The sequence below is a fragment of the Cibotium barometz genome, chromosome 53, assembly GCF_041138505.1.
Source record: "Cibotium barometz isolate CiBa-2024 chromosome 53, ASM4113850v1, whole genome shotgun sequence".
In the NCBI taxonomy this organism is placed as follows: domain Eukaryota; kingdom Viridiplantae; phylum Streptophyta; class Polypodiopsida; order Cyatheales; family Cibotiaceae; genus Cibotium; species Cibotium barometz.
In genome coordinates, this window is record NC_141098.1 from 3,435,664 (window position 1) to 3,460,656 (window position 24,993).

General features: G+C 45.7%; 1 protein-coding gene across 4 annotated transcripts in view; it reads left to right on the top strand.

Annotated features, from left to right (window-relative positions):
• The window catches only part of LOC147608189 (Regulator of chromosome condensation (RCC1) family protein), an 86,232-nt gene that overhangs the window by 16,377 nt on the left and 44,862 nt on the right, over positions 1 to 24,993 (top strand). For all 4 annotated transcript variants that reach the window (XR_015264465.1, XR_015264466.1, XM_086789349.1 and 1 more), the window contains exons 2-3: positions 11,541 to 11,740; positions 11,878 to 11,925. Coding sequence is in view for 2 of the 4 variants with exons in the window: in XM_086789349.1 (XP_086645475.1) it covers positions 11,541 to 11,740; positions 11,878 to 11,925 (248 nt within the window). In the remaining 2 variants the exon portion in view is untranslated. The remainder of the gene's footprint in view (positions 1 to 11,540; positions 11,741 to 11,877; positions 11,926 to 24,993) is intronic.

Here is a 24,993-nt window from a genome sequence, read left to right on the forward strand (position 1 = left end):
ATAGGTTGGAGACCACTTTCAAACTTCCGCATCTTCTTATCATTAGCAATCTTCATAAAGAGGGTTACTTTAAGCAAAACAGCCCAAAACTTATCTACATATGCAGACACACTTTCATGCTCTTTTTGTGACAACCAATCCCACTCTTTCTTTACATCTTTCTCAAAGTTAGGTGGAAGAAACTGCTCATAAAATTGAATTTTAAAGTCTTCCCAAGACTTTGGATCCTTGTTCTCAAGAATCTTGGCCAGCCACCAATTGCTAGTCGTATCCTTCAAATACATGCCCACATGACGAAGTTTAGACTTCTTAATAAAATTGCCATTCACAAATGTAACCTCAAACTGTCTAATAAAAGAAAGAGCTTTAGTAATATCCCGTTTACCATTATAAGATTCAAACTTAACATCTTTATCCCCAGCCTTGAAAGTCTTCAATCTCTTTAAGGGCTTTCCAGTGGGAGAAGGAGAACGGACTTTGCGTTTAGCATGGCTTTTGTGATGGCGAGAATGGCTTTTAACGAGGAGAAGAACTGTGGCTAGGTGAAGGAGAACGGTTATGGGCATGAGAGTGAGAGCGGGTATGGGATCTTGAAGAGGCTTCTCGAGAGACATGAAGTGTTGGCTCTCTATGCCTTTTCTTCAGAGACTCAAGAGTATGCTGAATTTGTGGGATGGCCAAAATAGACTTCAATTCAGCCACTTCGGACTGTAATTGTTGCAACACAACCTCACTATGATGTGGAGAACTAAGTGCTCATGATGGCTGTTGGGGTTGCCCTTCCCTCAGCAGAGCAAGGGAACACAACTCAAAAAATACTGTAAAAGCTGTCCAAAACAATGCTTTGCTTGCCTTCAATTCTGTATACCGAAGACCAGTCTCTACTTGCGTCTAAATATGATACGGAATAGACCGCAAGGGTACAACAGTGCCCCTACACGGACAGGAGGGCCACAAGATCTTTCCAACACGCTCACTGTCACCAAAACCGTTGGTACCTCCTTTCGGAGTGTGACAATAAGACGAGGGCTACCTTAGAATCCCAACCTTCCCTCACGGATAATAACTCCTCCACGGTCTTATCGAGTATCATAAAAGGATTTATGCAAAGTAAGAGAGCCGAAGCTTTGATACCATTGTCACAAACGAGGGTGTGGTTATACAGAATTTAATACTGAAATCACAAGATTTCTCATCCTTTGATTACAACCATATCCCACATACATAGCCATAACATTTGATTATACAATGTGGAAGTACTGAAAAGAAATGATTCTGCACTAGGGACCAGAAGATGGGTTGGTCCCCCCTCCCTTGAAGGATATGTATTGCCTTTAAGGGAGTAAGAATTTTACAAGTACATAAAACGGGTGGATTGGCCCAGCCATACACCACCGTTTCTTCCAAAATGATTGAATATGAAAACAACTTACAAACACTAAACTTGCCTACAAGTAGCCCAGCTACAAGTTAGTAATATGGTGCCTAGCACCCTTCACTAAGATTGCCCAACAATCCCGATTTCTGCAAATGTAGCTTAACTTCAATGAGATCAACCATGTAGTGGTTGAAAATCAGCCTTTGGAAAATGCCCAGCACTTCCCAAGGGTTCTCCCGCATGGAACTTGTAGCAACCGGAGACAATATGATTCTTCCACAGCTTCAATCTTTAGAATTTGTCTTCTTTTTCTTATTCTAACTTGAATTCTTCCACAGCTTCAATCTTTAGAAATTGTCTTCTTTTTCTTCTTCTATCTTGAATAGAGACTTTCAATTCTGAAAATCAGAATTCAGCCAGCTTCTAAGTGTTTTGGAGAGGTATAAACACTATGGTATGGTTGGAAAAATACTCTACAATAATTGTATTAGATATAGCAATAAACAAAGGCCAACAAGTACTCTTGAATGATTCTGGAAATCTGAATTTATAGAGTTCTATTCAGCCTAGAAGGAGGCGCCTAGATGAAGAGAAGGAGTGGAGGGTATTGCTCATGACAAGATGTGGTAGGGAGAGGTTTGTGCAAGACTTTTGGATCAAAGAATGGCTATTAGCAAAGTAGCAACTTGTGTAGCTAAAAGAGGAGGAAAAGTTTACTTTCTTTTGAGTTAACTAGCTTGCATGACTCTTTTGGAGAAAAGTGAACTTGCATGCTTTACTTTTAAGAAAAGTAAGCTTGCATGGCACACTTTTAGATGCATGAAAAGATAAAGCATTGCATGATGCATGCATGTAGCTGAAAAAGCTAGCATGTCGCATGCATGGGGGTTTCTGGCCATGCATGTCGCATGCATGGAGGTTTCTCATCATTGAGAAGAAGTTTATCAACAATACTTAGCTAGACTGTCATGCATGCATGCATAGAGATAGAAAACCCGCATAAGAGTGGGCTGCCTTCAAAATGTCAATTATTCTTGTACAAATCCATCAATACAAGTTAATTGAAGACAGGTTATGCAACATACTAACCCATGGGTGCGATCCAGGCGTCCCGAGATCCATGAGCTTCTCATGCAATAAAATACAAGCATTGTTCAGGCAAACAAAACAATACACGCAAATAAAAATAAGCCATGCACACAAATGTATGCATTTAAACACATTTTTTTAAAGAAACCCCATCTATTTATATGTACTTGATATTTACAAGTGCTATGGTATTGGGCTCTCCAAGATCCATCAAATATCCATGGCATTATGTATTGCATTTGGTTCTCCAAGATCCATCAAATGCTTAACATGCTTCTATGCAGCCAGGATCTCATAGATACAGCTAGCATACACGTACATGGGAAGCTTTACCATAAACATTCCATGGCTACATGTAGTGTCCAACACCCATGTCCATGGATAATAGAGAATTTACAGTATGAATCTTGAGAAATTAGGGAATAGTTACATCCTGAGTATCATGGAAAGAAAAACAGAAATGAAAGCTAATCTTAGTCATATGCAGCTCACTGTCTAGCATGCTATAGATGTACAATCATGATAGGTGGTATACGACTAATTCCACCCAGTGGGGATAGTGGGGTATAGTACATCATACATGGGGCATGGGGCGAGGAGGACACTCACATGTGTTGTGCCCTGGTGTAGCCTTTGGACTCTCTCGTCCATAGCTCTACGGTATCGTGCTTGGATTTGGGCAGACTGGGCCTAATGAAGTAGCGGTGGTGTGTGTCTGGGTAGTCGCGGTCTCTTAGCAGCTTTGATCTCCGAGGCTCTCTATAGTGTGAGCCCTCGTTGAGAGGTAGATGATACATGGGGAGGGGGATGTGGCTCGCTAATAGGCCTGAAGAAGCTGGTGATCTGTGGCTGGGATCTCTAGCTCTGCATTTGAGAGAGAGAGAGAGAGAGAGAGAGGGAGAGAGGGGGAGAGAGATTTTCTGACAGCGGTTGCTGTACGGCATCTGTACCCTGTACGGCCAGTGTAGAGAGAGGAGGGATTGATGTCACAAACAGGGGCGTGGTTATATAGAATTAAGTACTGAAATCACAAGATTTATCATCCTTTGATCACTGCCATATTCCACATACATAGCCATAACAATTGATTATACAATGTGAAAGTACTGAAAAGAAATGATACTGCACTAGGGACTAGAAGATGGGCTGGTCCCCTCCCCCCCCCCCCTTGAAGGATATGTATTGCCTTTAAGGGAGTAATAATTTTACAAGTACGTAAAACGGGTGGCTTGGCCCAGCCATACACCACTGTTTCTTCCAAAATGATTGAACATGAAAACAACTTACAAAAACTATATTTGCCCACAAGTAGCCCAGCTACAAGCTAGCAATATGGTGCCAAGCACCCTTCACTAAGATTTATGTGTGCCGTGTGTGTGGATCGTCAATCGGGGTACAAGGGCGAGGCTCTCTCATCCTGCGCCATGCAGTGGCTGCATCTCTGCTCATGAATAGGTGGTATATATCCCAGTACTGTGCCTCCTCATATGCACGCCTCTTACGGCGTGTGAGGGTCCTCATCTGTCGGCTCGCCTGTCTCTGTGTAATGGTCCGCAGTGCTCTCTGGGCACGGAGGTGTCTATATAGCCCTCTACACTCATCATTATACCACCGATTTTGCGGCATGCTCCCAGATCTATCTGTGTGTGCAGTGTGTATGATGGGGGAAGCTGCGGGTGGCGGCCGTATGTAGTAGAGATGACAGTTGGGTGGTGAGTGTGTCTAGAGGTGACAAGGGATCCATCTGGAATAGCCCGTCATATACATGATGCTCATATATGTCTGCCAAGTCATGGGTGAAGTAGAAAGTTGTATGCGATGCCTGTGTGGGCTGTGGGGGCGCTTGTGTGGAGCTCGCCAGTGATAGTAAGAGGTACGTGTGATCCGCACCAGTAGGACAGGGGGGGATGGTGAAAGATGTGACTGCCTGTGTGGTCTCCATGGACCCGATGATGTAGTCCACTGTGCTACCCCCCTGATCGTGGAAAGCATGTCAGTGCTCTTGAGTCCTGCCACTGTCTCATCCCATTATAAATAACGAGATGGTGTCGCGCTCCCAGCTCAAGTAAGTGGTGACCATATCTGGTGTTATCCGGCCCCATGTCCTGTGACACCCTGCAAGCTCACGTGTCCTCCACCTCTAGTGTGTGCATCACCTCGGGGTGCTCGAAATCATAAATGTAGCACTATCGGCTCTGTGTTTGTGCATTGAATTCCCCCATAAGGAGGACTTCCCCCAGTTTGGAGTAGTGTATGATCTCATCTAAAAGGGCTGCATATGGTGACTCTCCCAATGGCCCTGTGTCCTCCTCCCTTCTACTCTCCTCCTCTGCTGTCATGGCATATCTCGATCCTCTAGGAGAGAAGCAGCATAGAGCAATGTATAACACCCTGTCTGCTGAGAGCTGCAGTCTAATCCACATGTATCTAGCCTCCTGGTCATGTGCTACCACCTGTAGGCGCTCCTGTAGCTCTCGCTTGAAGAGTATCGCTATACCTCCAGATCCTCTTGATGTGCTCTGCCGTGTGGTCCCCCTGTATGTAAACTCCCACTGATAGCCCTCTACTTTGGGTAGCCCCCTCTCTGGGCTCTGGTGCGTCTTTGTAAGTAGTATGATGTCCCATCCCTCATGACCTCCTCCATCCTCCCAGTATGTGTCCAAAGTGCTCCATTGTAGTTCCAAACTGATATGTGTATCTGTGAATCTGGATCCTCCATAGCCGATGTCCCATAGGCCGCTTGGCGCTAATCGGTGGCCTTGCCATCAATGATGACACGGCCATCGCGATAGAATGCTCTCTTGCTCTCTTTCCGGGCCAATAGGACTCTCGGCATGCATGTTATCCTGTGTTCCATCTGCATCCTTGTAAGGTCGTCATCCAAATAGATGGGATCTCCGTGTAGTCCTCGTAGAATCACCCTCTTCCTCACGAAGGTGACCCTCTCCGTCTCTCCTGCAAACTGTAGGATGAGGGCTCGCTTGCGTGTTGAGTCTTTCCCGGCTCTCCATGCTTTGGTGAAGGGGAGAGGGTCCTCTTCCCTGTAGCCGAGCTTCATGCATAGAAGCTGTTCATCTTTCTCGGGAGTGGAGACGGGTGTCTCGGCTATACCTGTGACTCGAATGTTGCGGCGGTGGGCATGCCTCATCTTCTCCTTCTCAATGGTGGTGTGAATGATTTGGTGTTCTTCCCTTTGAGTCTCCTCCCTCACTTCTTTACTACGGATGTTCTTCTTCACCACTTCAACCCATCCTGACTGCTTGGCTTCGAGTTTTCTCTCCATGTCCTTTGTGATCTCCTTGGATATCTCTTCTTTGATGGCCGTGAGAGAGTTGTCATTGATCTCCCCTTCTTCCTTCTCGGTGTTTTTGATGGCTACCAGTTCAACTTTCAATGCACTCACCTCCTCCTTGAGTGCCGTGTTCTCTTGTTCAAGGTCCGTGACCCATGCTTCGAGGGCCATGATGTGCCGGTGTAATTTGTTCTCCACCTCATTGAGGTTGGAATTGGATATCTTCTTGTTCTCCTTGATTAGTGCCTTCATTGCCGTCTCGAGGGCCTCGAGCTTCTCTTGGAGACTCGGAGCCATTCCTCGAGATTACTCTGCAGCGCTTCCCACAGGCAGGGAGTAGGGGGGGGGAGAGAGAGAGAGAGAAAGAAAGAAAGAAAGAAAGATATATTAACGTCCTGTCGAGGCCAAAGCTGACCTATAGGACAGATCAGAATACATCTTTGGTTACAATCCACTTCGGGGTATCGGTTAAAGAAAAGTGCATGTGGGATCAAAAAGAAACTAACTTCAAAGCTCTCATGACTCATGAGAGTTACATGTTACAATGGTAAAATCACCATGTGCTTAATGTGATTAGATATGTATAAGTATCAAGTTCATGTCCTTCAAAAGGAGGGTGGACCTTTAAAATCTTTGATGATAGCTTTTCCTCCTCTATAGACCGCCCACTTCCCTTGTTTCCTTGCTTCTCTGACTTTGGCCAGTTCCCCCGCTCTATTCTTTAGTTGTAGTGGGGTCAACTCATCAGAAATCCACACCGAGGTACCTTGCAATGATTTAGTCTGCTTCATTACCTTGATCTTATCAATCATATCATAGTATCGAACCCTAGCCTGTTTCCCTTTAATTTGAATGTCAGTTGGGTCACCAAGGTCTATAAAAGGTACCACTTTAGTGAGTCGTTCCTTTATGATATCTACATCCAAGATGTATCCCTCTAGCTGTTCATCTGTGTTGGTACCTACTGACCAATCTTCTGGCAAGCCCCCAATTCGAACAAAGTTTCCAGGCTTTTGACCCTTTCATTTTCTTTCAGGACTGACAGTACTTCACTGACAAAGTTCTCTGATTTTACCTGAGGTTTTGTGCTTTCTTGTTGTGTTTCCTGTATTTTTTGGGTTGCTTCTTGGGCTGCTTCCTGAATCTCCTGCTTGTTCTTGATGTCCTGCAATTGAGCTTCGAGGCCAGCAATCCTTGTTTCTTGACTGGCAATCTTTGTTTCCTTGTGTGTCAGCTCAGTTTTGAGGGTGGAGACCTCCTGCTGCAATTTCTTCAGTTCTCCCATGATGAAGATCTCCCATGGGGATTGAGGTTTGATAAGGGGTGGAAGGGGGGGTGGGTTCGAGGCCATGGTTGCAAATGACTTCAGTTTAGGGGCCATGTTGTATCACGGGGGTGCTGAAAATAGCCCACAGGGAGCCCCCCCCCTCCCCCTCAGGGGGGTACTGAATTTAAACCCTACTCAAGAGAGGGTAAGGGCGAGCAGAGGAGCAGAGGAGGGGGCTGCTACTACAGCGGCGACGAGAGGGGCAGGCCCTGCTGCAGCGGCGACGGGAGAGAGAGAGAGAGAGAGGAAGTGACGGGGAGAGAGAGAGAGAGAGAGAGAGCGGAGAGGGGGGGGGCTGGGTCTGTGGCGGGAAGAGAGAGAGAGGAAGTGACGGGGAGAGAGAGAGGGAGAGAGAGAGCGGGGGGGGCAGGAGGGCAGGGGCAGCAGCAGGTGACGGGGAGAGAGAGAGAGAGAGAGAGCAGGGGGCGCAGGCCGAGAGCAGGGGGCGCAGGCGGAACAGCGAAGAGCAGGTGACGGGGAGAGAGAGAGAGAGAGAGCAGGGGGCGCAGGCCGAGAGCAGGGGGCGCAGGCGGAACAGCGAAGAGCAGGTGACGGGGAGAGAGAGAGAGAGAGAGAGTTAGTTAGTTAGTTATGTTGCTGCCTTGGGGGCCTGAGGAAGGGTTGGTGGGATTAGCGAGGCGAAGGGACTAGCGCACAGGTGTGAGGAAGGGTGGTTGAGACGGGCAGGGTAAGCAAGAGAGAGAGAGAGGGGCTGCACAGAGAGAGGGGGCGAATGCAGGCGAACATGGGTGAAGGCAGGCGAACAGAGGAGATGGCGAACATGTGCGATGGAGGGAGAGAGAGAGAGAGAGAGAGATATTAACGTCTACGAGAGGCCAAAGTCGGCCTATGACACAAAAAGAAATAATACAACTGTGTTCTTCCGGTCATCGGAAGAAAAGAAAGAAAAGAAAAAGTGTGCGTGTGTTTGGATACAACTGTGAATCATCATGGATGGGTGGAGCCCATATACAAACAATATAAGGGGGGGTGGGGATGTGGATGGAGTGCTAAGGCAAGATGCATCTCTATATGCTGAAGGGGTAGTACAAGCATGCTATGTAGATCTGTATTAATGTCTACTAGAGGCCAAACTCGACCTATGAGACAAATCAATGTACAACGCTCAATGTCTTCTGGATGTCCAGAAAAAAAAAGGACAAAAATGAACATGAAATAAACTATGAAAGTACTGAGCTACATAACTGAAAACACGAAGATGAGAAACAGAAGGCTTGTGTCCTGTAAAAGCCTCCTTTGGAGTCATCCCCTTGTCGCTTTTGTGAGAGAGCGGTTAATGAGATAAATTGAGGTAGCTATAGCTCCACCCCAGAAAGCAGGAGGGAGACTTGCATGATGCAACAAAGCACGAGCCATCTCTTTGACGGTCCAGTTCTTTCGTTCCACAACTCCATTCTGCTGAGGAGTGTAAGGAATTGTAGTGTATCGGTGAATGCCCTTCGAAGCAAGGAAGTCATCAAATGGTACAAACTCGCTACCATTATTAGTCCGGAGGAATGAAACTCTACCCCCAGACTGATTTTCCACCATCGTGATCCAAGTCCTGAAACTGGCAAAAGCATTTGACTTGCGAGCCAGAAAACTGTAGGAGAATGCACAGGCAGAAGCATAAACAAAACTAGAGAGAGAGTAGAGAGAGCTTGTGAACAAGTCTCAAGATCACCTTTTATAATAGTTTGAAGCTTTACAATGGCAATAGCCAGCAAGAGAATGTTGAACTTGTGCAAGGAATGGATAATCAAGTGAGAAATGCGAGGCCTCTTTATATAGTGCCTATGTGAATTGGCCGACTGCCTCTAGGGACAGGCTGACTGTCCACGACTCATAAATCAAGGAGAAAATACATAAATGCCCAATAAATAGGTGCAACCCAAATACACTGAGATGCATAATTCTAACACCCCCTCTGCAGCTCAGTGTGTGCAAGAGTCTGAAGAAGATAAGTTGATGAAGATGCAACCATGGACCCTCCAGCACCGCGAATATTGGAATCACCTCGGAGAGAGCACCCGCCAACTTGACAACTTGTTTCCTCGAAACAAAAATGCCACCATGAACAGCAAAGAACTTTGCTTGGCTACGAATTCCCACACAAGTGTACAGTGAACTCCAAGAATAAATGATGAGCTGTTGGACACACCACGCCCATAATCCCCAATAGTGGATAGAAAACACATCACATCCCAAAAGCCTCGAACAATGAACTCGGAACAGATCCAATTCATAATCTCTGCTACACAAAAGATAACCATGTCCTGCCAGATGTCTAATGCTTGGAACTCCGAATCACAGTTCCCATGCACCAGAAAGTGGAGCTGCAATCAGTCCCCTCTCCCGCCCACAAGCCTCCTCTGGCTGGAAGCACATAGGGGAAATTGCATGTATACTAGAGAAGTACACCATTTGGGTCCTCTTGAGCCGGAAGCACCCTGGGAGCCCTAGAAGTGGTACTAGAATTTGTATCACTGTCATGTGTCATGTCTTTGCTCTTTCTCTGAGATGAAGGCTTGTCCTTGGTCTTGTCGTTCTTCTTGGACAAACAATCCTTGGACATATGTTCTCTTTTCCCGCAAGAGAAGCAGCAACTCCGAACTTTCTTTTGAACTGAGGAAAGTGCTTGGTCAGAACTGTACTGACACCTTCAACTAACTTACCTTGTGAGACGAAGACGGACTCTTCCTCCAATAGTAGGGAGCTAAGATCATCAAAATCCAAGTGGATGTGACCTGGTACTGCAAAGATCGAGAAATCACATCATAGTCCAGCGGAAGCTTGGTGAGGATAAGTGCAGCCAGTTGAGCAGAGGACAAAGCAGCACCCATAGCCAGTAATTGGTCATGGATAACCTTGGCCTTCATGAGAAACGACTGCATGGAATTGCCTTTAGGGAATAACAACCGTAGAGTTGCCCTTGCAAGGTAACTACCCTCATCGACGAATCTCGAGCAAAGAGATCCTCCAATTTAGACCATACCTGATGAGCACTAGTGAGTTTGTACGGCCAGTGAGACCACCTCTATGACGGTCTGCACAAGCCATGAATGTGCCTTCGAATCCCGATTCCCCCAGTCTTGTAATTCTGCAACGAATTCATCCTCTTGATCGTGAGTCCACCAGGACTTCACCTCCTAAAGTTCTGAGGACGCTTGGGCTTCCTCTCAGTGCCTTGAACAATATCCCACAAACCCTTGTGGATGAACCAGATCCGCATTTGAACCTTCCAATGATCATGCAGGATGAGCAGATGTGTGAGAGAGACCCGAGCGAGACCCGAGCTAAGGTAGTCCACTGACAACCTGCTTAGAATGGAACTTCTGTAACGCAACAATGGCTACATGACTGAAGCGAGAATGCCACAGAGAAGTATCTGCCTCAGAAACCAAAGCCATCAAGGGGGTGAAAAGCTGATGAATATGTGAATCAGTGTGAGGGATCTGGGAAGAAAAATTGGTGACCTTGTAGAGACCCCCATCATGGACTCCATTGGCAACAATCGAGAGAGTCTTCCTGTCGATTACTTCGATGACCTCATCATCAAAGTACACACCAAGTCCCTTCTGAGAAGCTTTGTATATTGAAAATAGATTTTTGGAAATCCGTGGTACATGTAGAACATCATGTAAGGTGGTAGAGGAACCCAAAGAAACATTACCCACATCGGTGATAGGAAGTGAGGAGTTGTCGTCGATGCGAACTGAAGAGAGTTTGGTAGTCCTCCAAGATATGGGTGTGATTGGTCATATGGGTAGAAGCACCACTATAGAAGCACCACTATCACCAGCTAACCTCTTCAGGAGAAGTCATATCTGCGATCACAAGGAGTGAATCCTGTGAAGAAGTGGATGAATCTGTGACTGCCATGTATGCAACTTTGGCAGATCCCTCCTTTGAAACTTTGCCTTTATCTTTGGTGTTGTCCTTGTCAGATGCTTTAGAAGCATCCTGGGCTTTATACTTGGCTTTGGCTACCCGAGAATCATCACAACGAGCAAAGTAGCGATCTTCAGTATGACCTTACCTACCACAGTAATCACATTCATTGCTTTTGTCCTTGGATTCCTTAGAATCCTGTTTACCCTTGCCTTTGCGTTTGTTTTTGTTGTTGTTGGAGTTCCCTTTTTCGCCTTTGCCTTTGCCCTTGTCAGAGGCAACAAAAGTAGACTTCGACTTGCCTTTTTCACGAAGCATGCACTTGTCGTGGAGATAACTCACGACTTCCTCAAAAGGGGGGAGAGGATCACGGAAATAAATATTATCCCTGAAAGAATCAAAGGAAGCAGGCAATTTACCAAGTAGTTTATGGATGGGATTGTTGATGGTGCTCCCGTACTCCTCAAGCTGCAGCTTGATACGGGTGAACTCTCCAATCTTCTCAATCAAGTTATCTGACTCATTGATTGTATGAATAATGTGCTCTTTTCCTTGAAATGCAGGTTCGAATGAATTTGGACAGCTTGGTGATGGCAGTGAAGATGACTGTCCGGAACCAAAGAGAGTCGAAGCTTTAGGGAATGAGTTTGTAAAGTCTGTGGCATGTGGTGCAAATTGCACCGCTGCAATTAGTAGTCCACGTAAGCTGTCTAAAGATGGAGACTCTCCAGCTACCAAGCTCTGGGTGTGGGGTCAGAATCAGGTATTCTATCGATTTATTGTGCTTTTAGATCTAAAGGTTATTGTGTTTGAAAATGTTTTTATTTCAAACAAGACTTGTGGCATGTAGGTGTAGAGATCTTCTGAAAGGTTCTTACCGTGTTCTTTTTCCCGATGCAGGAATCAAATTATCCTCAAATCTTTTGGGGAGCATTTGCTCCAACACTGGTATGTTAAATAGTAAGCTGTTCTTTCACGAAGTTGCTATCCTGATGTATGAACATTCTTTATGCAAGACTGCTTGTCATGGCTGAGTCTTTTTTCTGAGTTCTACAATTTGGAGAAGCAATGCAAATTGATATGTTGCTCGGTGCATAATTGTACAAATTTACATGGTTTTTGTCAAGGTGGTCCTTACATGTTGATGATTACAGAGACATGCTTATATCATGTGTCTTTGCTTGCGAAAGCAATTTAGTTAACAAAATTTAATTGGAGTTTTATCACCTAGACAACGGAAATCATCCACACACACATACACAACCTGGTGCTAGGTCCTTCTCCGTTCGCCTTCCTTGTGAAGTATATGCTTTATTGATATGAGAATGAACGTACAAAAGGCTGTGGCTGAAATCTTGGTGCTAGTTAGGGTTATATACATATAGGCCCTTACTTTTTATATCTTATCAAGATATAATTGTGGCTTTGTATGGATGACCTGTACGTGTGCTTCTTTCATTTTGTACCTGCACATCTGTCTCACAGGTGACCTAATCCAACATTTAGAGCAGGTTCACATCTTGCAGGCTTATGCAGTCACTTCTGGCATTTTAGGGTTTGCAGCATAAAATTCAAAATTTATGTTTGCTGATGTTTTAGGGTTTGCTGCTGCTAAGTCGACTTTCTCCACGTGTGCAGCACTACAGCCTACTGAGCAGCCAGCTCCTACCTGCCACTAGTTGCTGCTCATTTTCTGTTGCTGACCTGGACAACTAGTATACGACCTGTACAGCCTACAACGAGCATTTATGCTTTTGGTTTGGGGCCTACCATGGAAAGTGCTCACATAGGTTCAGCAGTAGAGTGTTGGTCTGGAGCATTACCTGATGCTCAAGAGGGGGGTTCCTCCACTCCTTTGTCACAGACGCACTTAGACGACATCTAGGAGTCACGCGGTGATCTCTTTATGGTTCACCCAAGGTACTGAGGGTTGACAGTACATCTACTTGCGGGACTTATATGATATGTGTGCTAGTCTCATGGTTTATGATATCTTTTGACTTGGGTATGGTTGGAAAAAGATTGGGATGGTGATCTTTACCATATAGTCGTACCACTTTGTGTATGGAAATATTTGTACATGTGAAGCATCTTGCATGTATATGTTTGTAATAATACTGCTATTTATGGGTCCTACGAGATGGCCATCTTTGGAGTAGTTGGGACATCACCCGGAGACATGTATATTGCATGGAGTGGATGCTTGGTTTTTGATGACACTTGTTTTGTGTTTATCTTTCTTTGTGGTGTTCTATTGGAAGTTGGCAGAACTTGGATGTTTCGGTTGCACTATCGAGGATGATTGCATTCTTTCAAGAGGGGGGTATGTCACCGTAGTGTATGTTTTGTCTCGGCGGAAACCCTAACCCTAATTTTCAAGATTGTCAGAATGAAGATCTGTTCACGTCATCGTGAAGAGCTCGTTGAGAGGAGCAACTTTGTCTCTTATAGAAACTTCAAATTCGGAAACCCTAACCCTAATTTTCAAGAATGTCAGAATAAGAATTTGGTCCCGTCATCGCGAAGAGCTCATGTAGAGGAGCAAAAAATTTGTCTCCTACAACATCTTCAAATTCAAAGTGGTTTGAGAGATTTTTAGGAGGATGACTTTTCGCATAAAAAGTCAATAAAGTTGCTTTTTAAAATCAAGTTACTTTTTAAAATTGCTTTTTAAAAGCACTATATAAATGAGGTATGGGGGAGGGCTCTAGTCATAACCACAGCGTGGGTTTGAGAGGAGGCCAAAGAAGCCTTCACTTGCGGGCCTTGGGTGCTAGTGCGTGTGCGGGAGCAGTCCTATCTGAGGATAATTGGAGCGAGGCTGGTGAAGTTGTAACCCAACTTAGTGAAGAGTAAAGAAATATCTGCCGGGGTGCCAGAGCGGTTTGGGGCCACCACTACTCTTGTGTAGGAGCAATCTAGCTCTTCCTGTCTACATTCTCTCTCTATTCTCTCTCTCTCTCTCTCTCTCTCTCTCTCTCTCTCTCCAAGTATTAGTTGTTTAAAGTGCTTGTGTGTGGTGAAGTTTTTGTTTACCGCCCATTAGTGGTATTGAAGGCCGGTTGCACTTCGGAGTTCTGTTCATGGCAAAGATTTTGTCCTGTTCCCATTGGTGAACGAGTTCCAGTTTTAGTTCCTGGTCATGTGAGCGAACAAACCTGTGCATCAACTATTTGCAATTTGAGGAAAGCATCTTTTGGAGATTCAACTGTTCTTGTAATATTTCTAGTCCGGTTCCTTTGCTTTTATACATCTATTTGTAGATACTCAGTTACAAAGTGCTGAGTGTATACTCTCTGTGAGAGTGTATGTTTGACACAGTCTTGAGATACTTGAAGTTAGTGTTTGTCTCGGTAGCTTGAATATCATGGTAGTAAGAGATGTAGAAATTTTGTGTTCTCTTTCCCTCAAGGACAATTGGGATGGATCCAACTTCTCCTTGTGGAGTTTCATGCTTCGCAACATTTTGGTAGCCAATGGCCTTTGGGACATAGGCTTATGTGTTGATGCAAGGTTTGTGCCTATACAACCAACCACTCCTCATAGAGATGCAACTGTAGCATGTGTTGTGCTTTAGCCAACCGTAGAGCAAAGGTGGTGGGATACTAGAGATATAGAGGCGATGTCTATGATTGCCTTGTCTGTCAACCGGACAATTTTATTAGGTCTTGTAGGACATCAAGAAATGCTTGGGAGACTCTAGCCAAGATGTAACAAGTATGGAATTAAGCTAGAGTTATGTATTTGAAGAGACAGCTAGATATATGTCCATGGATAAAGGTGATTCCATGACAGATCATGTTACAAAGATCAAGAATTTTAGGGGGCAACTACTTGGTATTGATGAGGTCATGGAGGATAGATAGATGGTGTCTACCACTTTGAACTTCCTTACACCCTCCTATATGAATTCAATGACCTCTCTCAATAGGAGATGCAACTCCTATCACCTTTAATGAGTTGGTGGGATTCTTGCTTCAAGAGGAGCTGTTAGCCTCTCATGGTGGTTTAGAACAGGCTTTTGTGGCTAAAGACTAAGGCAAAGGTAAAGGCAAATATTCGGCCTCGCAAGGGTTGCCACGCAAGTTTTGGGTTGAAGCAGTGCTGAGTTCAGCACATGTAACACAAAAGCTTTGGAGAGCATTACTTGGGTTGAAGCTTGGTATGATAGGAGTCCAAATGTGGACTATATGCCATATTTGGTTGCATGGCATATGCACGTGTGCCTGAGAGATGAGGACCAAGCTTTATAACAAAGTTGTTAAATGTATTTTTGTGGGGTATAGCTATGAAAGCACGGGTTACAGGTTATAGCACAAAATCTTCACTAGTAGAGATGCTGTTTTTAATGAAAAACAACTTCCATCTCTCTGTACCTTATGTTAGAATTTGTGCATCTTATGTGTTGAGTGGGATCTTGGCCTTGTATTAGGTTGGACATTTATCTCATGTATTTTCTCATTTATGCTAGTCGTGGGAATTTCCAGGTCGTGGGCTGCTATCGGCCAACTCCTTGAGGGAAGTCTACCAGCTACATTGAGACACTCCTCCTTATATAAAGGCCTCCCCATTCCAATCCACAGGCACATTGTTCTACACCATCTGCTGGCTAGTATTGCTATTGTAAAGCCTCTTGCTACATAATAAAGATGTTCATTGTCTAATGCCTCTCTCTCTCTCTCTCTCTCTCCTATGTTTTGCTTCTACATTGTGCAATTTTATCATGGTATCATTGCCCAGGTTTCCTGCTGATCCGGCCCCCCTCCTTGCATTTCTGTGATGCCTTGCTACTGTCATCTCTCCTCCATCTGTGTTTTCTGCAAATCGCTCTTCTTTGGTGGCTCCCAGTTGCGGTCCAACACTCGGCTTTTGCATCTCCATTTTTTCCTGGTGGATTTTGGAGCAGGTGAGGTGGCTGGTTGCTGTGTTTACAACAGTGTTTTTTGGGAGTTTAGGGCCTTCTTCTTCAGCATTTTTTTCTGGGTGCTTTTCTCTTCGTGGCTGGTATTGGAGGCCTAAGAAATCAGCCAAGTCATAAGACTCCAATATAGACTCCATAACCTTCCAGATGCCATAGTTGGTCTCGTCCAACTGTAGATCCACCAGGAACGTGGGGAGAGTAGGGATCTTCACGTGGCTTCTCAGTCATCTCAAGCAAGTCTGCCATCTCGGGAGGGTTACTTTGGTCTTGTGAAGGGAGGGAGGGTGGGACAAAATGAAGAAGAGGCTGCAACTAATATGCAAGGTGGCTGTCCAACGGTGATGGCCGCCTTCTACCCAATCTCCAAGTCCCGAATAGCCCAAGAGATCTCCAATCAGCACCAAAAAACCAGCAGTCCCGCAAGCTCTTCAAATCTCCCGCAAGCTCCAAGGTCTTCAAGAAACAATCCCGCAAGCTCTCCAATGTCTCCAACCTTCAAGCCACTTGGGGCTCTGATACCATGTCGGAATATGCAGCAGATATGAGACAAACTGCTGAGAGCACAACGTAGCAAGACACCAACATGAAGATGAGCAAACGCAACCACCAACAAGAAAAACGCTCAACTGTGTGAGGAAGAGCAAACGCAGAAGAGATAGAGTGAAGCTGTATGAACTCTGCACTATATACAATAGATCCGGTCCAATACTCAACTGAGAGTGTGGGGGGGCAAGGGGCCATTTTATATGGCCCTAGGCTGTTGGTTAGCTAGTCTAAAACAGGCCGACAGCAACAGCCACTGCTCACGACCAGCACTAAGTGTGCACACGACCAGAAAACACCTGGTCGGCCAAGTGGCAGCAGTTGACCTGGTCACCAAAAGGAGTCGGGTAGCAGAATCAACAAGTCGGCTAGCAACAAAATCAGCCGACAGCCCTCCACACCTCAAAAAAATGGGAAAAAAATACATGGAGAGTGAGGAAAAATGGGGAAACACCAAAAACGGGTGGGCACACCCACAACAACAGAGGCCTTGGTGTAATATACAGACAGGAGATGACCGCTAATAGAAGCGTCGTGTACTTACGAGTAAGCCAAAGGTATTTTATATTGGGAAAATGCAGTGCAAGAGGAATATGCCTCTATTTTGAAAAACCAAACATGGGATCTCTTGGTATCCATTGGCAAGGCTAAAGGATACGAAGAGAAGGGAATTGACGATGATGAGACTTTTTCTTCCATGTCAAAGATGACAATTGTCAGAATGGTATGTGCTTTAGTAGTCCATCATGGATGGTGTATGCATTAGTTAGTCATAAAGTCTGCATTTCTAAATGGCGATCTTCAAGAAGAAGTTTATGTGCAGCAACCACCTGGATATGAGGTTGTAAGACACAAAAACCAAGTGTGTATCAATACAGGATCTTTATGGTTTGTAGAGCTTGGTATTGGAAGATACATGCATATGTGAGCAGCTTGGGGCTTTAGAATAGTCCAACTAAGAGCACTCCCTACATTGGAAGGAAAAACAATTTTGGTTATCATATTGCTTTATGTAGATGACATGATCTTGGCAGGGTATTTTATTAATGCAGAGAAAATTTGAGTAGCAATTGGGGACTGCTTTTGAGATGTCAGATCTTGCTCTCTTGCATTATTATTTGGGCATAGAGTTTATGCAGAAAGAGGATGTCATAGTAATGTCCGAGACAAAGCATATCAATGGGATTTTGAAGCGGTTTGATATGGCAAACTGCAAGCCAATTACAACTCTTGTTGAGATAGGCATCAAGCTCAATAGCTTTGATGCCGGAGATTATGTGGATGCCACTCTCTAGAGTCAGGCTGTTGGATGGGTGATTTATCTATGCAACGCTAGACAAGACGTATCTTTACGTGCCAAGGTGATACCAAACGTTATGTACTGTACGGATCCGTACGTACTGTACGTTGTTTGGTACGGAAAAAAATTTTAAGGAACGTAAAAATACGTACCATTGGTAAAAATACATATGGAAGGTTGAGGTCGTACGGCCTCCAGAGTCCAGACGCAAGACGCAGGCACGCCGCACAGAAGGCACAAAGTTTAGAACAAAACACAACAAAATGGCGAAACGTTTATCGCAGGCGAAACCCCTCCCCCCAAAAAAAAATGTACGGATCGATCCGTACGTACGGATCCTCGTACGGTACGGATTGGATCCGTACGTACGTTTTGATCCTACCTTGTTACGTGCTAAGCAAGTTTATATACATTCCATGCACTTCACATTGGAAAGCCATGAAGAGGATCTTCAGGTTCCTCCAAGGCACATATTCACCTGGATTGTTTATTCTAGAAGAGGTGACATTCACTTGTATGACTATAGTGATTCAGATTGGACTGGTGACTATGATATGCGACAATCCACAGTTGAAATTTGTTTTTGTTCAGCAGCTCATTGATCTTGGCTTAGCAAGAAACAGCTCATTGTGGCGACTTCTTCATGTGAAGCTGAGTACAAAGGAATCTTCAGGGCCATGGTAGAGTGCATATGGCTGAGGAGGTTGTTGGCAGACATGGAAAATGCACAATGGTGCAACTCCTACTCTCATAGATAGTCAGAGTGCTATTGGCACTTTTAAAAATCCAAATTTTCACACACTTACAAAGCACATTGAGGTTCATTATCATCATGCGAGAGAGAGAGAAAGAAAGAAAGAAAGAAAGATTTTATTAACGTCTTCCAAAAGACCGAACTCGGCCTATGAGACAAATCGGAGTACATGTATGGGGTATCCTCTGTCATCCCAACAAAATGAAAAAGTACTGAATAAAAAAGCTGAATCTGGGTGTGTAGGGGATGGAGCTCTATTACTAGGAGAATGCAAAGCTATATGCATGGAGTATACAATCATGATATGCAACCTAGCTAGCTCCATCCTGTACCATACTGGGGGTATAAAATGGTATACATCAGTGAAGGGGGTGTCCACAGCTCTCTGAAGAACATGCCTGGGTGTGCTCTGAAGCGAGCCAGTCGCTCCTCACCCTCTCTATGAAACTGAGCTCTGATCTCTGTCATCTCTCTCTGGTATAGGCGTGGTGTCCGAAAGCCAGGTGTCCTCTGTCTCCTGCGGGCTCTAAGTGTCTCTGCTCTCTGGAGAGTAATTCCCTGCCGTGTAGGGGCTGGGAGGGGTATGGATCTTTGAAAAAATGTAGTAATCTGTGTCTGTCGCCCCCCCTCTCGGGCTGTCTGAGCCTGTAATAATGTCTCTCTGTGGCGCTGTATGTCTAGAATGTATCTCCCCAGTATGCGCTGGTCTGCTGCCTCAAAGATCTGGCGTAGGGAATGTGGCTCTCTGAATAAAATGGGATATCTCTCTCTGATGGCTGTATATGCTCTGCATCTGCATATATAATGCTCCTCACTCTCCACCTCCTCTCTGCACAATCTGCATACCCTCTCCTCTCGGGGGATCCGTGCTGCTCTGCCAGTCTCAATCTCCAATCGGTGTGATGAAACTCTGAGCTGACCAATAGCCACTCGGGAGCCGTGTGGTAAAAAGCCCTCCATGTATCTAGGCCTCTCTATAAATCCATCATCAGTGATACTCATGAAGTGATCTCTGTAGTATAGCATCTTCGGTGGAAGAGGCTGTGTAGGCGATATCCATGTCTCTCGTGTATAGAGCTGCCATAGATCCTGTCTCAATACTCTGTTCCTCTCACTATGAGAGAGACGGATATGTGGTGCATCCCTGTCATACTGGAATGGTGGTAGATGATCCATGTCTAGGCCATGCTGTGAGAACCAATGTGTGACCTGTGCATACCATGATCCTCTGTCTCCTGCCTCAGCCAACTGTCTAGATGCCTGAAAAGCTCTGTATGATAATCTGTCCTGTGGCATCTCTCTGAATCTGTCTAGCAGGCATATAGTCTGAAATATGGCCTCTACCATCATAGGAGGCGCAGCAAACTCTGCTCGGATAATGTCATGAGGTACTGACGGTTTGCTGCGTATCATGCGTGCCATCATGAGGGCCTGTGGTCTCTCTATCTGTGTCCACCAATGTGTAGCAAGGCCTGGCGCCCATACTGCTGCTCCATACATCAATGCCGGTGTGACTAATGTGTCAAATAGCCACCCCTTCGTCCGGGGCTCCTGAAAATGCGCCTGGTGGCACTGTCTCTCTAGCATAGCCAATGCTGCATATCCCCGTGTCAATCTAGCTCTGGCTGCTGAACCCATGGTAAAGCGTGTGGCTGCTGCAGAGAAGGTAACCCCTAGGTACACGTATGATGTCACCACCTCCACCTGGCATCCTGCGAGAGTGAATGTCAGCTGACTCCTGCCCTGTCTCGATGTATGAAAGACCATAACCTTGGTTTTCCCAAGGTTCACAGTAAGACCCCTCTGTGTGCAGAAATCATGGAGTGCATGTAGATGCTGCTGTAGACCACCGGGGGACTCAGACACTAATACAATATCATCAGCATAGAGCATAATATGTACTGAGGTACCTGCTAAATCAACTCCATCTCCGCCTCCCCGTGTAATGAAGTCAGCCACCTCATCAATGTATAACCCAAATAGCGTGGGGGAAAGTGGGCATCCTTGCTTCACACCAATGGTGCTAGCAATAGTCTCGGACATACCTCCTGGACATCTGACTCGCCCAAAAACCTGCTCATATAATGCATAGATGCCCCATGTCATATCTGCTGGTATGCCAAGAGACTGCAGGCGCTGAAAGAGCCTCTCTCGTGGTACTGTGTCAAATGCCTTGCGGAAATCCACAAAGCAGCAATAGAGCTTTCTCTTCCTCACTCTGGCCTGATCAATCATACATCTCAAAGTGAATACATGGTCAGTGGTAGAGAAGGCTCTCCTGAAGCCTGCCTGCCCTGATGAGCGTAAACCTGCTCGCTCAGCATATAAGCTAAGCTCCTGCTCCAGCACTGCGCCATAGAGTTTGGCCAGCACATGGCCAACCATAACCGTCCTGTAGTTGCTCGGATCGAGCATATCCCTTGTTTTGTGAATCGGCACGATGGTGTGCATCGTCCACTCCGCAGGCAAACCCTCTGCTAGTGCCCTGTTAAACAGGTGTGCAAGAAAAGGAGCTAAAGAATCTACTGCATATATGAGATGCTCACCCTGCAGGCCCATATGGTCGGCAGCCCGTCCATGCTGTAGGCGGCGGATAGCTTCTTGTACCATCGAGTGGGTAAAGAAGCTAGCTGTGGTAGGTCGAGGCTCCTGTGGCTGAGGTATAGGTGGCTGCTGTGGGGCATGGTATAGACCCTCTGCATATGTGTGCCATGTCTGTGGGTCTGCAATAGGTGTCGGGGTCCGGGGCTCTCTGAAGTGCCGCCATGAGACAGGGCTATCTCTACTCATGAAGAAATGAAAGATCTCTAGCTCCTGTATCTCTGCGAAGGCCCGCCTTTTGCGGCGAGTAAGTCTCCTCATCTCTCTCCTCGACTCCTGCTCTGTGATGGCTCCCAAGGCTCTCTGTATGCGGAGTCGTGAGTATAGGGCTCTGCACTCGTCATCATACCATCTGTTCTGGGGCATAGTCCCAGGTCTCGCAGGCTCTCCTGAGTGTACACGATGTGGGAAGCTCTGTAATGCAGCCGTGTGTAGGAGTGATGCGAGCTGGGCTGTAATGGTATCCATAGATGCCAGGGGATCCATGAGTAGGAGCCCATCCTCTACTCTGCCAGCGTATATGTCTGCCATGTCATGTGTGAAGTAGATGGTAGTGTGTGGCGTCGGTATGTGGGGGGCTGGTGATACTGGTGATCCGGCTAGTGAAAATGCCAAGTATGTATGATCTGCCCCAATAGGACGAGGTGGAATGGAGAATGAGGTGACAAGCTGTGATGCCTCCAAAGACCCCATAATGTAGTCTACCACCGTGCCTCCGGTCCGTGTATGACCCCCATGTGGGAAGCATGTCAGCCCTCCTGATCCCGGCCACTGTAGCATCCCGTTATAAATAACGAGACGATGCCTGGCTCCCAACTCTAGTAAGTGGTCCCCATAATGTCCTCTGTCTGGTCCAGTGTCCTCTGATGCCCGACTAGCCCCTATCTCCTCTGGATCCACAGGGTGGAGGATCTCCATGTCATCATAGTCATACACCTCACACTGTCTGCTCTGTGTGTGGGCATTGAAGTCGCCCGTAAGAAATACTTCCCCTAGTGTAGAATAATGCATAATCTCCTCTGACAGACAAGTGTATGGCGAGGCTCCTATCTCCTCCTCCTGTGGCATGTCCTCTGTAATGACATAGGATGATCCTAATGGAGAAAAGTAACATAGAGCTATGTATATAACCCTGTCCTGTGAGAGCTGTAAGCTGATCCACATGTATCTGGCCTCTGGATCCTGTGCTACCACTCTCAGTCTCCCCTGTAGCTCTCGTCTGAATAGGACTGCTACTCCCCCCGACCCTCTCGAGGTACCCTGGCGTGTGGTCCTCCTGTATGCTGACTCCCACTGGAATCCCTCTACTCGAGGTAGCCCTCTCTCTGGGCTCTGATGTGTCTCTGTCAGAAGTATGATGTCTCTCCCCACCATAACATGCTCCAGTCGTCCAGGCTGCACCCATAGTGAACCATTACAGTTCCATACTGCTATGTGTATCTCTGTCAGTGGCCTGGTCTGTGTCCCATAGGCCCCAAACCGCTAATCCATGGGCCGGCCATCAATGATGACCCGACCATCTCGATAGAAGGCCTTCTTGCCTTCTCTCCTCGCGTGTAAGACTCGTGGCATGCAAGTTCTCCTATGCTCAAGCTGCATCCTCGTGAGATCATCATCCAAGAAAATAGGAGAGAGAGAGAGAGAGAGAGAGAGAGAGAGAGAGACTTCATGTAGGCTAGATCAAGGTTGTCTACCGTTCGACTCGGGACAACGTGGCAAACATCTTACAAAGGGGCTTTCTAGAGATAAGTTTGGGTTTTTGCAAGCTTTAAGCTTGATACAATTTGTGAAAGTAACTTCGTACATCCACACTTACATTATAGAGGAGATCGTGACATATACTTTACTGGATATTTGTATTAGGCATTATTATTAGTTTGATGGCATTTCTCTTAGCAATAAGTGTCACATGGTTTGCAGTTTATAACATGACTATTGGATCAAATGCCACATCACGATATCTTTTAATCTTGGTGCTAGTTAGGGCTATACACACATAGGCTCTTACTTTTATGTAAATTGCACTTTTATGTAAGTTGCACTTTTTATCTTATCAAGGTATAGTCGTGGGTTTGTGTGGTTGACTTGTATGTGTGCTTCTTTCATTATGTACCTCCAAATTTTGTCTCTCATAGGTGACCTAATCCAACATGTATGAGGTTGAAATAATGAGCCTAACCACACTCACAAAGCTTTTAAAGTTTCTTTGAATAGTAGAGAGGAAACTTATCTTTGATGGCCCATTTGAGCTTTGCATCAAGAACTGATAGTTCACTAAATATGAGGAAACCCATTTTTTTGAAAAATAACAAAGGAAAGGAAAAGCTTGGATTTGCAATGTATACAGTTGTCCTCAGTAGACTAGCGAGTTGGAGCCTCCCCCTTGCCTGCCTCTCCCTTTTGCCGATGCACCCTGCCTCCATCTGCGCGATACCGGCCTCTCCCCAACAATGGTATTAGAGCCCATAAGCCCCCCATCAGCACACTTTTCCATCCTTTGCGCATTGTTCCCACCACGCTCGTTCAGAGCCGCTTGCCGCCAGTACTACCGTTTGCCCGCGAGCCTGGGCGGCACAATTGCAGAGGCTCAGTCCAATAGGGCTGCATTGCCAGTTCCTCCAACCTCCACCATAGTGAGCGGCGCCGCTTGTTTCAACCACGGGCCGTGCCAACCGGCCACCTCAACTAGCTGGCTGTTTCCAGGAGGCAAAGCTGCAGGCCGGGCATTGCTTGTTCTTGACAGCTCTGTTTTTGAATCGCCTTTGCACTTGCTCGCCCATCACAGCTACTTGCTCACCTTTTAGCCATCCAATGGCTTCATTGTGTCTGCCACTCCAGCATGGTGGTCCTCTGCTGCCTATACACAGCCACAAAGTGTTCGTCGTCCAACCACTCCGGTATCCTTATGATTTTTGGAAGGGGCAGCTCAATAAACTAGTCAACTACAGTCATATCATAGTCACAAGAAACGTTTCGAGGTTTTTGGGGTTTTGTTTTGAAAATCAGTATTTTTATTAATTATAAGTATTAAAAAAACATATAAAAGCCACCAAAAAACATAGTATGATGATGAAAAAAACCTTGAGGTTTTAAGGTTTTTTAAGACAGAGGAGGAGAGAACTTGCAAGGTGATGCGGAAGAAAAGCAAAAAAATCGAAAGAATTTAAAAGAAAACGAAACCTATAATTTGGGCAAAACTGCTGTATTGCAAAGGTTTCAAGTGTTTTTGAGGTTTTGAGGTTTCAAAAGTTAGAAACGGGTTTTTTGTGACCATGATTTGTATCAACATCGTGTTCATAGAGGTAATTGATCTGAGGTTTCTGTGACTTACATACATCATTTTTGGAAAAATCAAAGACTTGCGTGTTGTGTATTAAGGGGAAAGTCAGTGAAGTGGGAGTGTTAGAGGGATCTTGGAACATCACTTGTTCACTTCCTGGAGTTTAGCTCATTCAAATACACATCTTGTTCTTGGTATATTTCGTTAGTAGCATCTAACTTCAGTTCAAATCCCGGTGTTCTTTACACATTCTCGTTAATCCCGTATTCTCTTACCATCATTTGGGGTTACTTAGAGTTCTCTGGTCAAGGGGGGAGCTCTTAAGTTCTGGTTTTGCCCAAGGTGTGAGAGATCAAGTTGTGTGGAGATTATGGCGCAAAGGGGTTTGATGGCTGTACCGTCCTTGTACCTGTTGCCCTAATTGTTGTACCAACCCATGTACCTGCTGTATGGGCTGATTGGAGGGGTACAGAATTCGGTACAGTAACAGCAGGTACAGTTCTCAAAACAGCCCATACAGCAAGTACAGCCCTCAAAACAGCAGGTACAGTTCTCAAAACACCAGGTACAGAATCTGGTACAGTAGATACAGCTGCTGTTTTGAGAATTGTACTTGC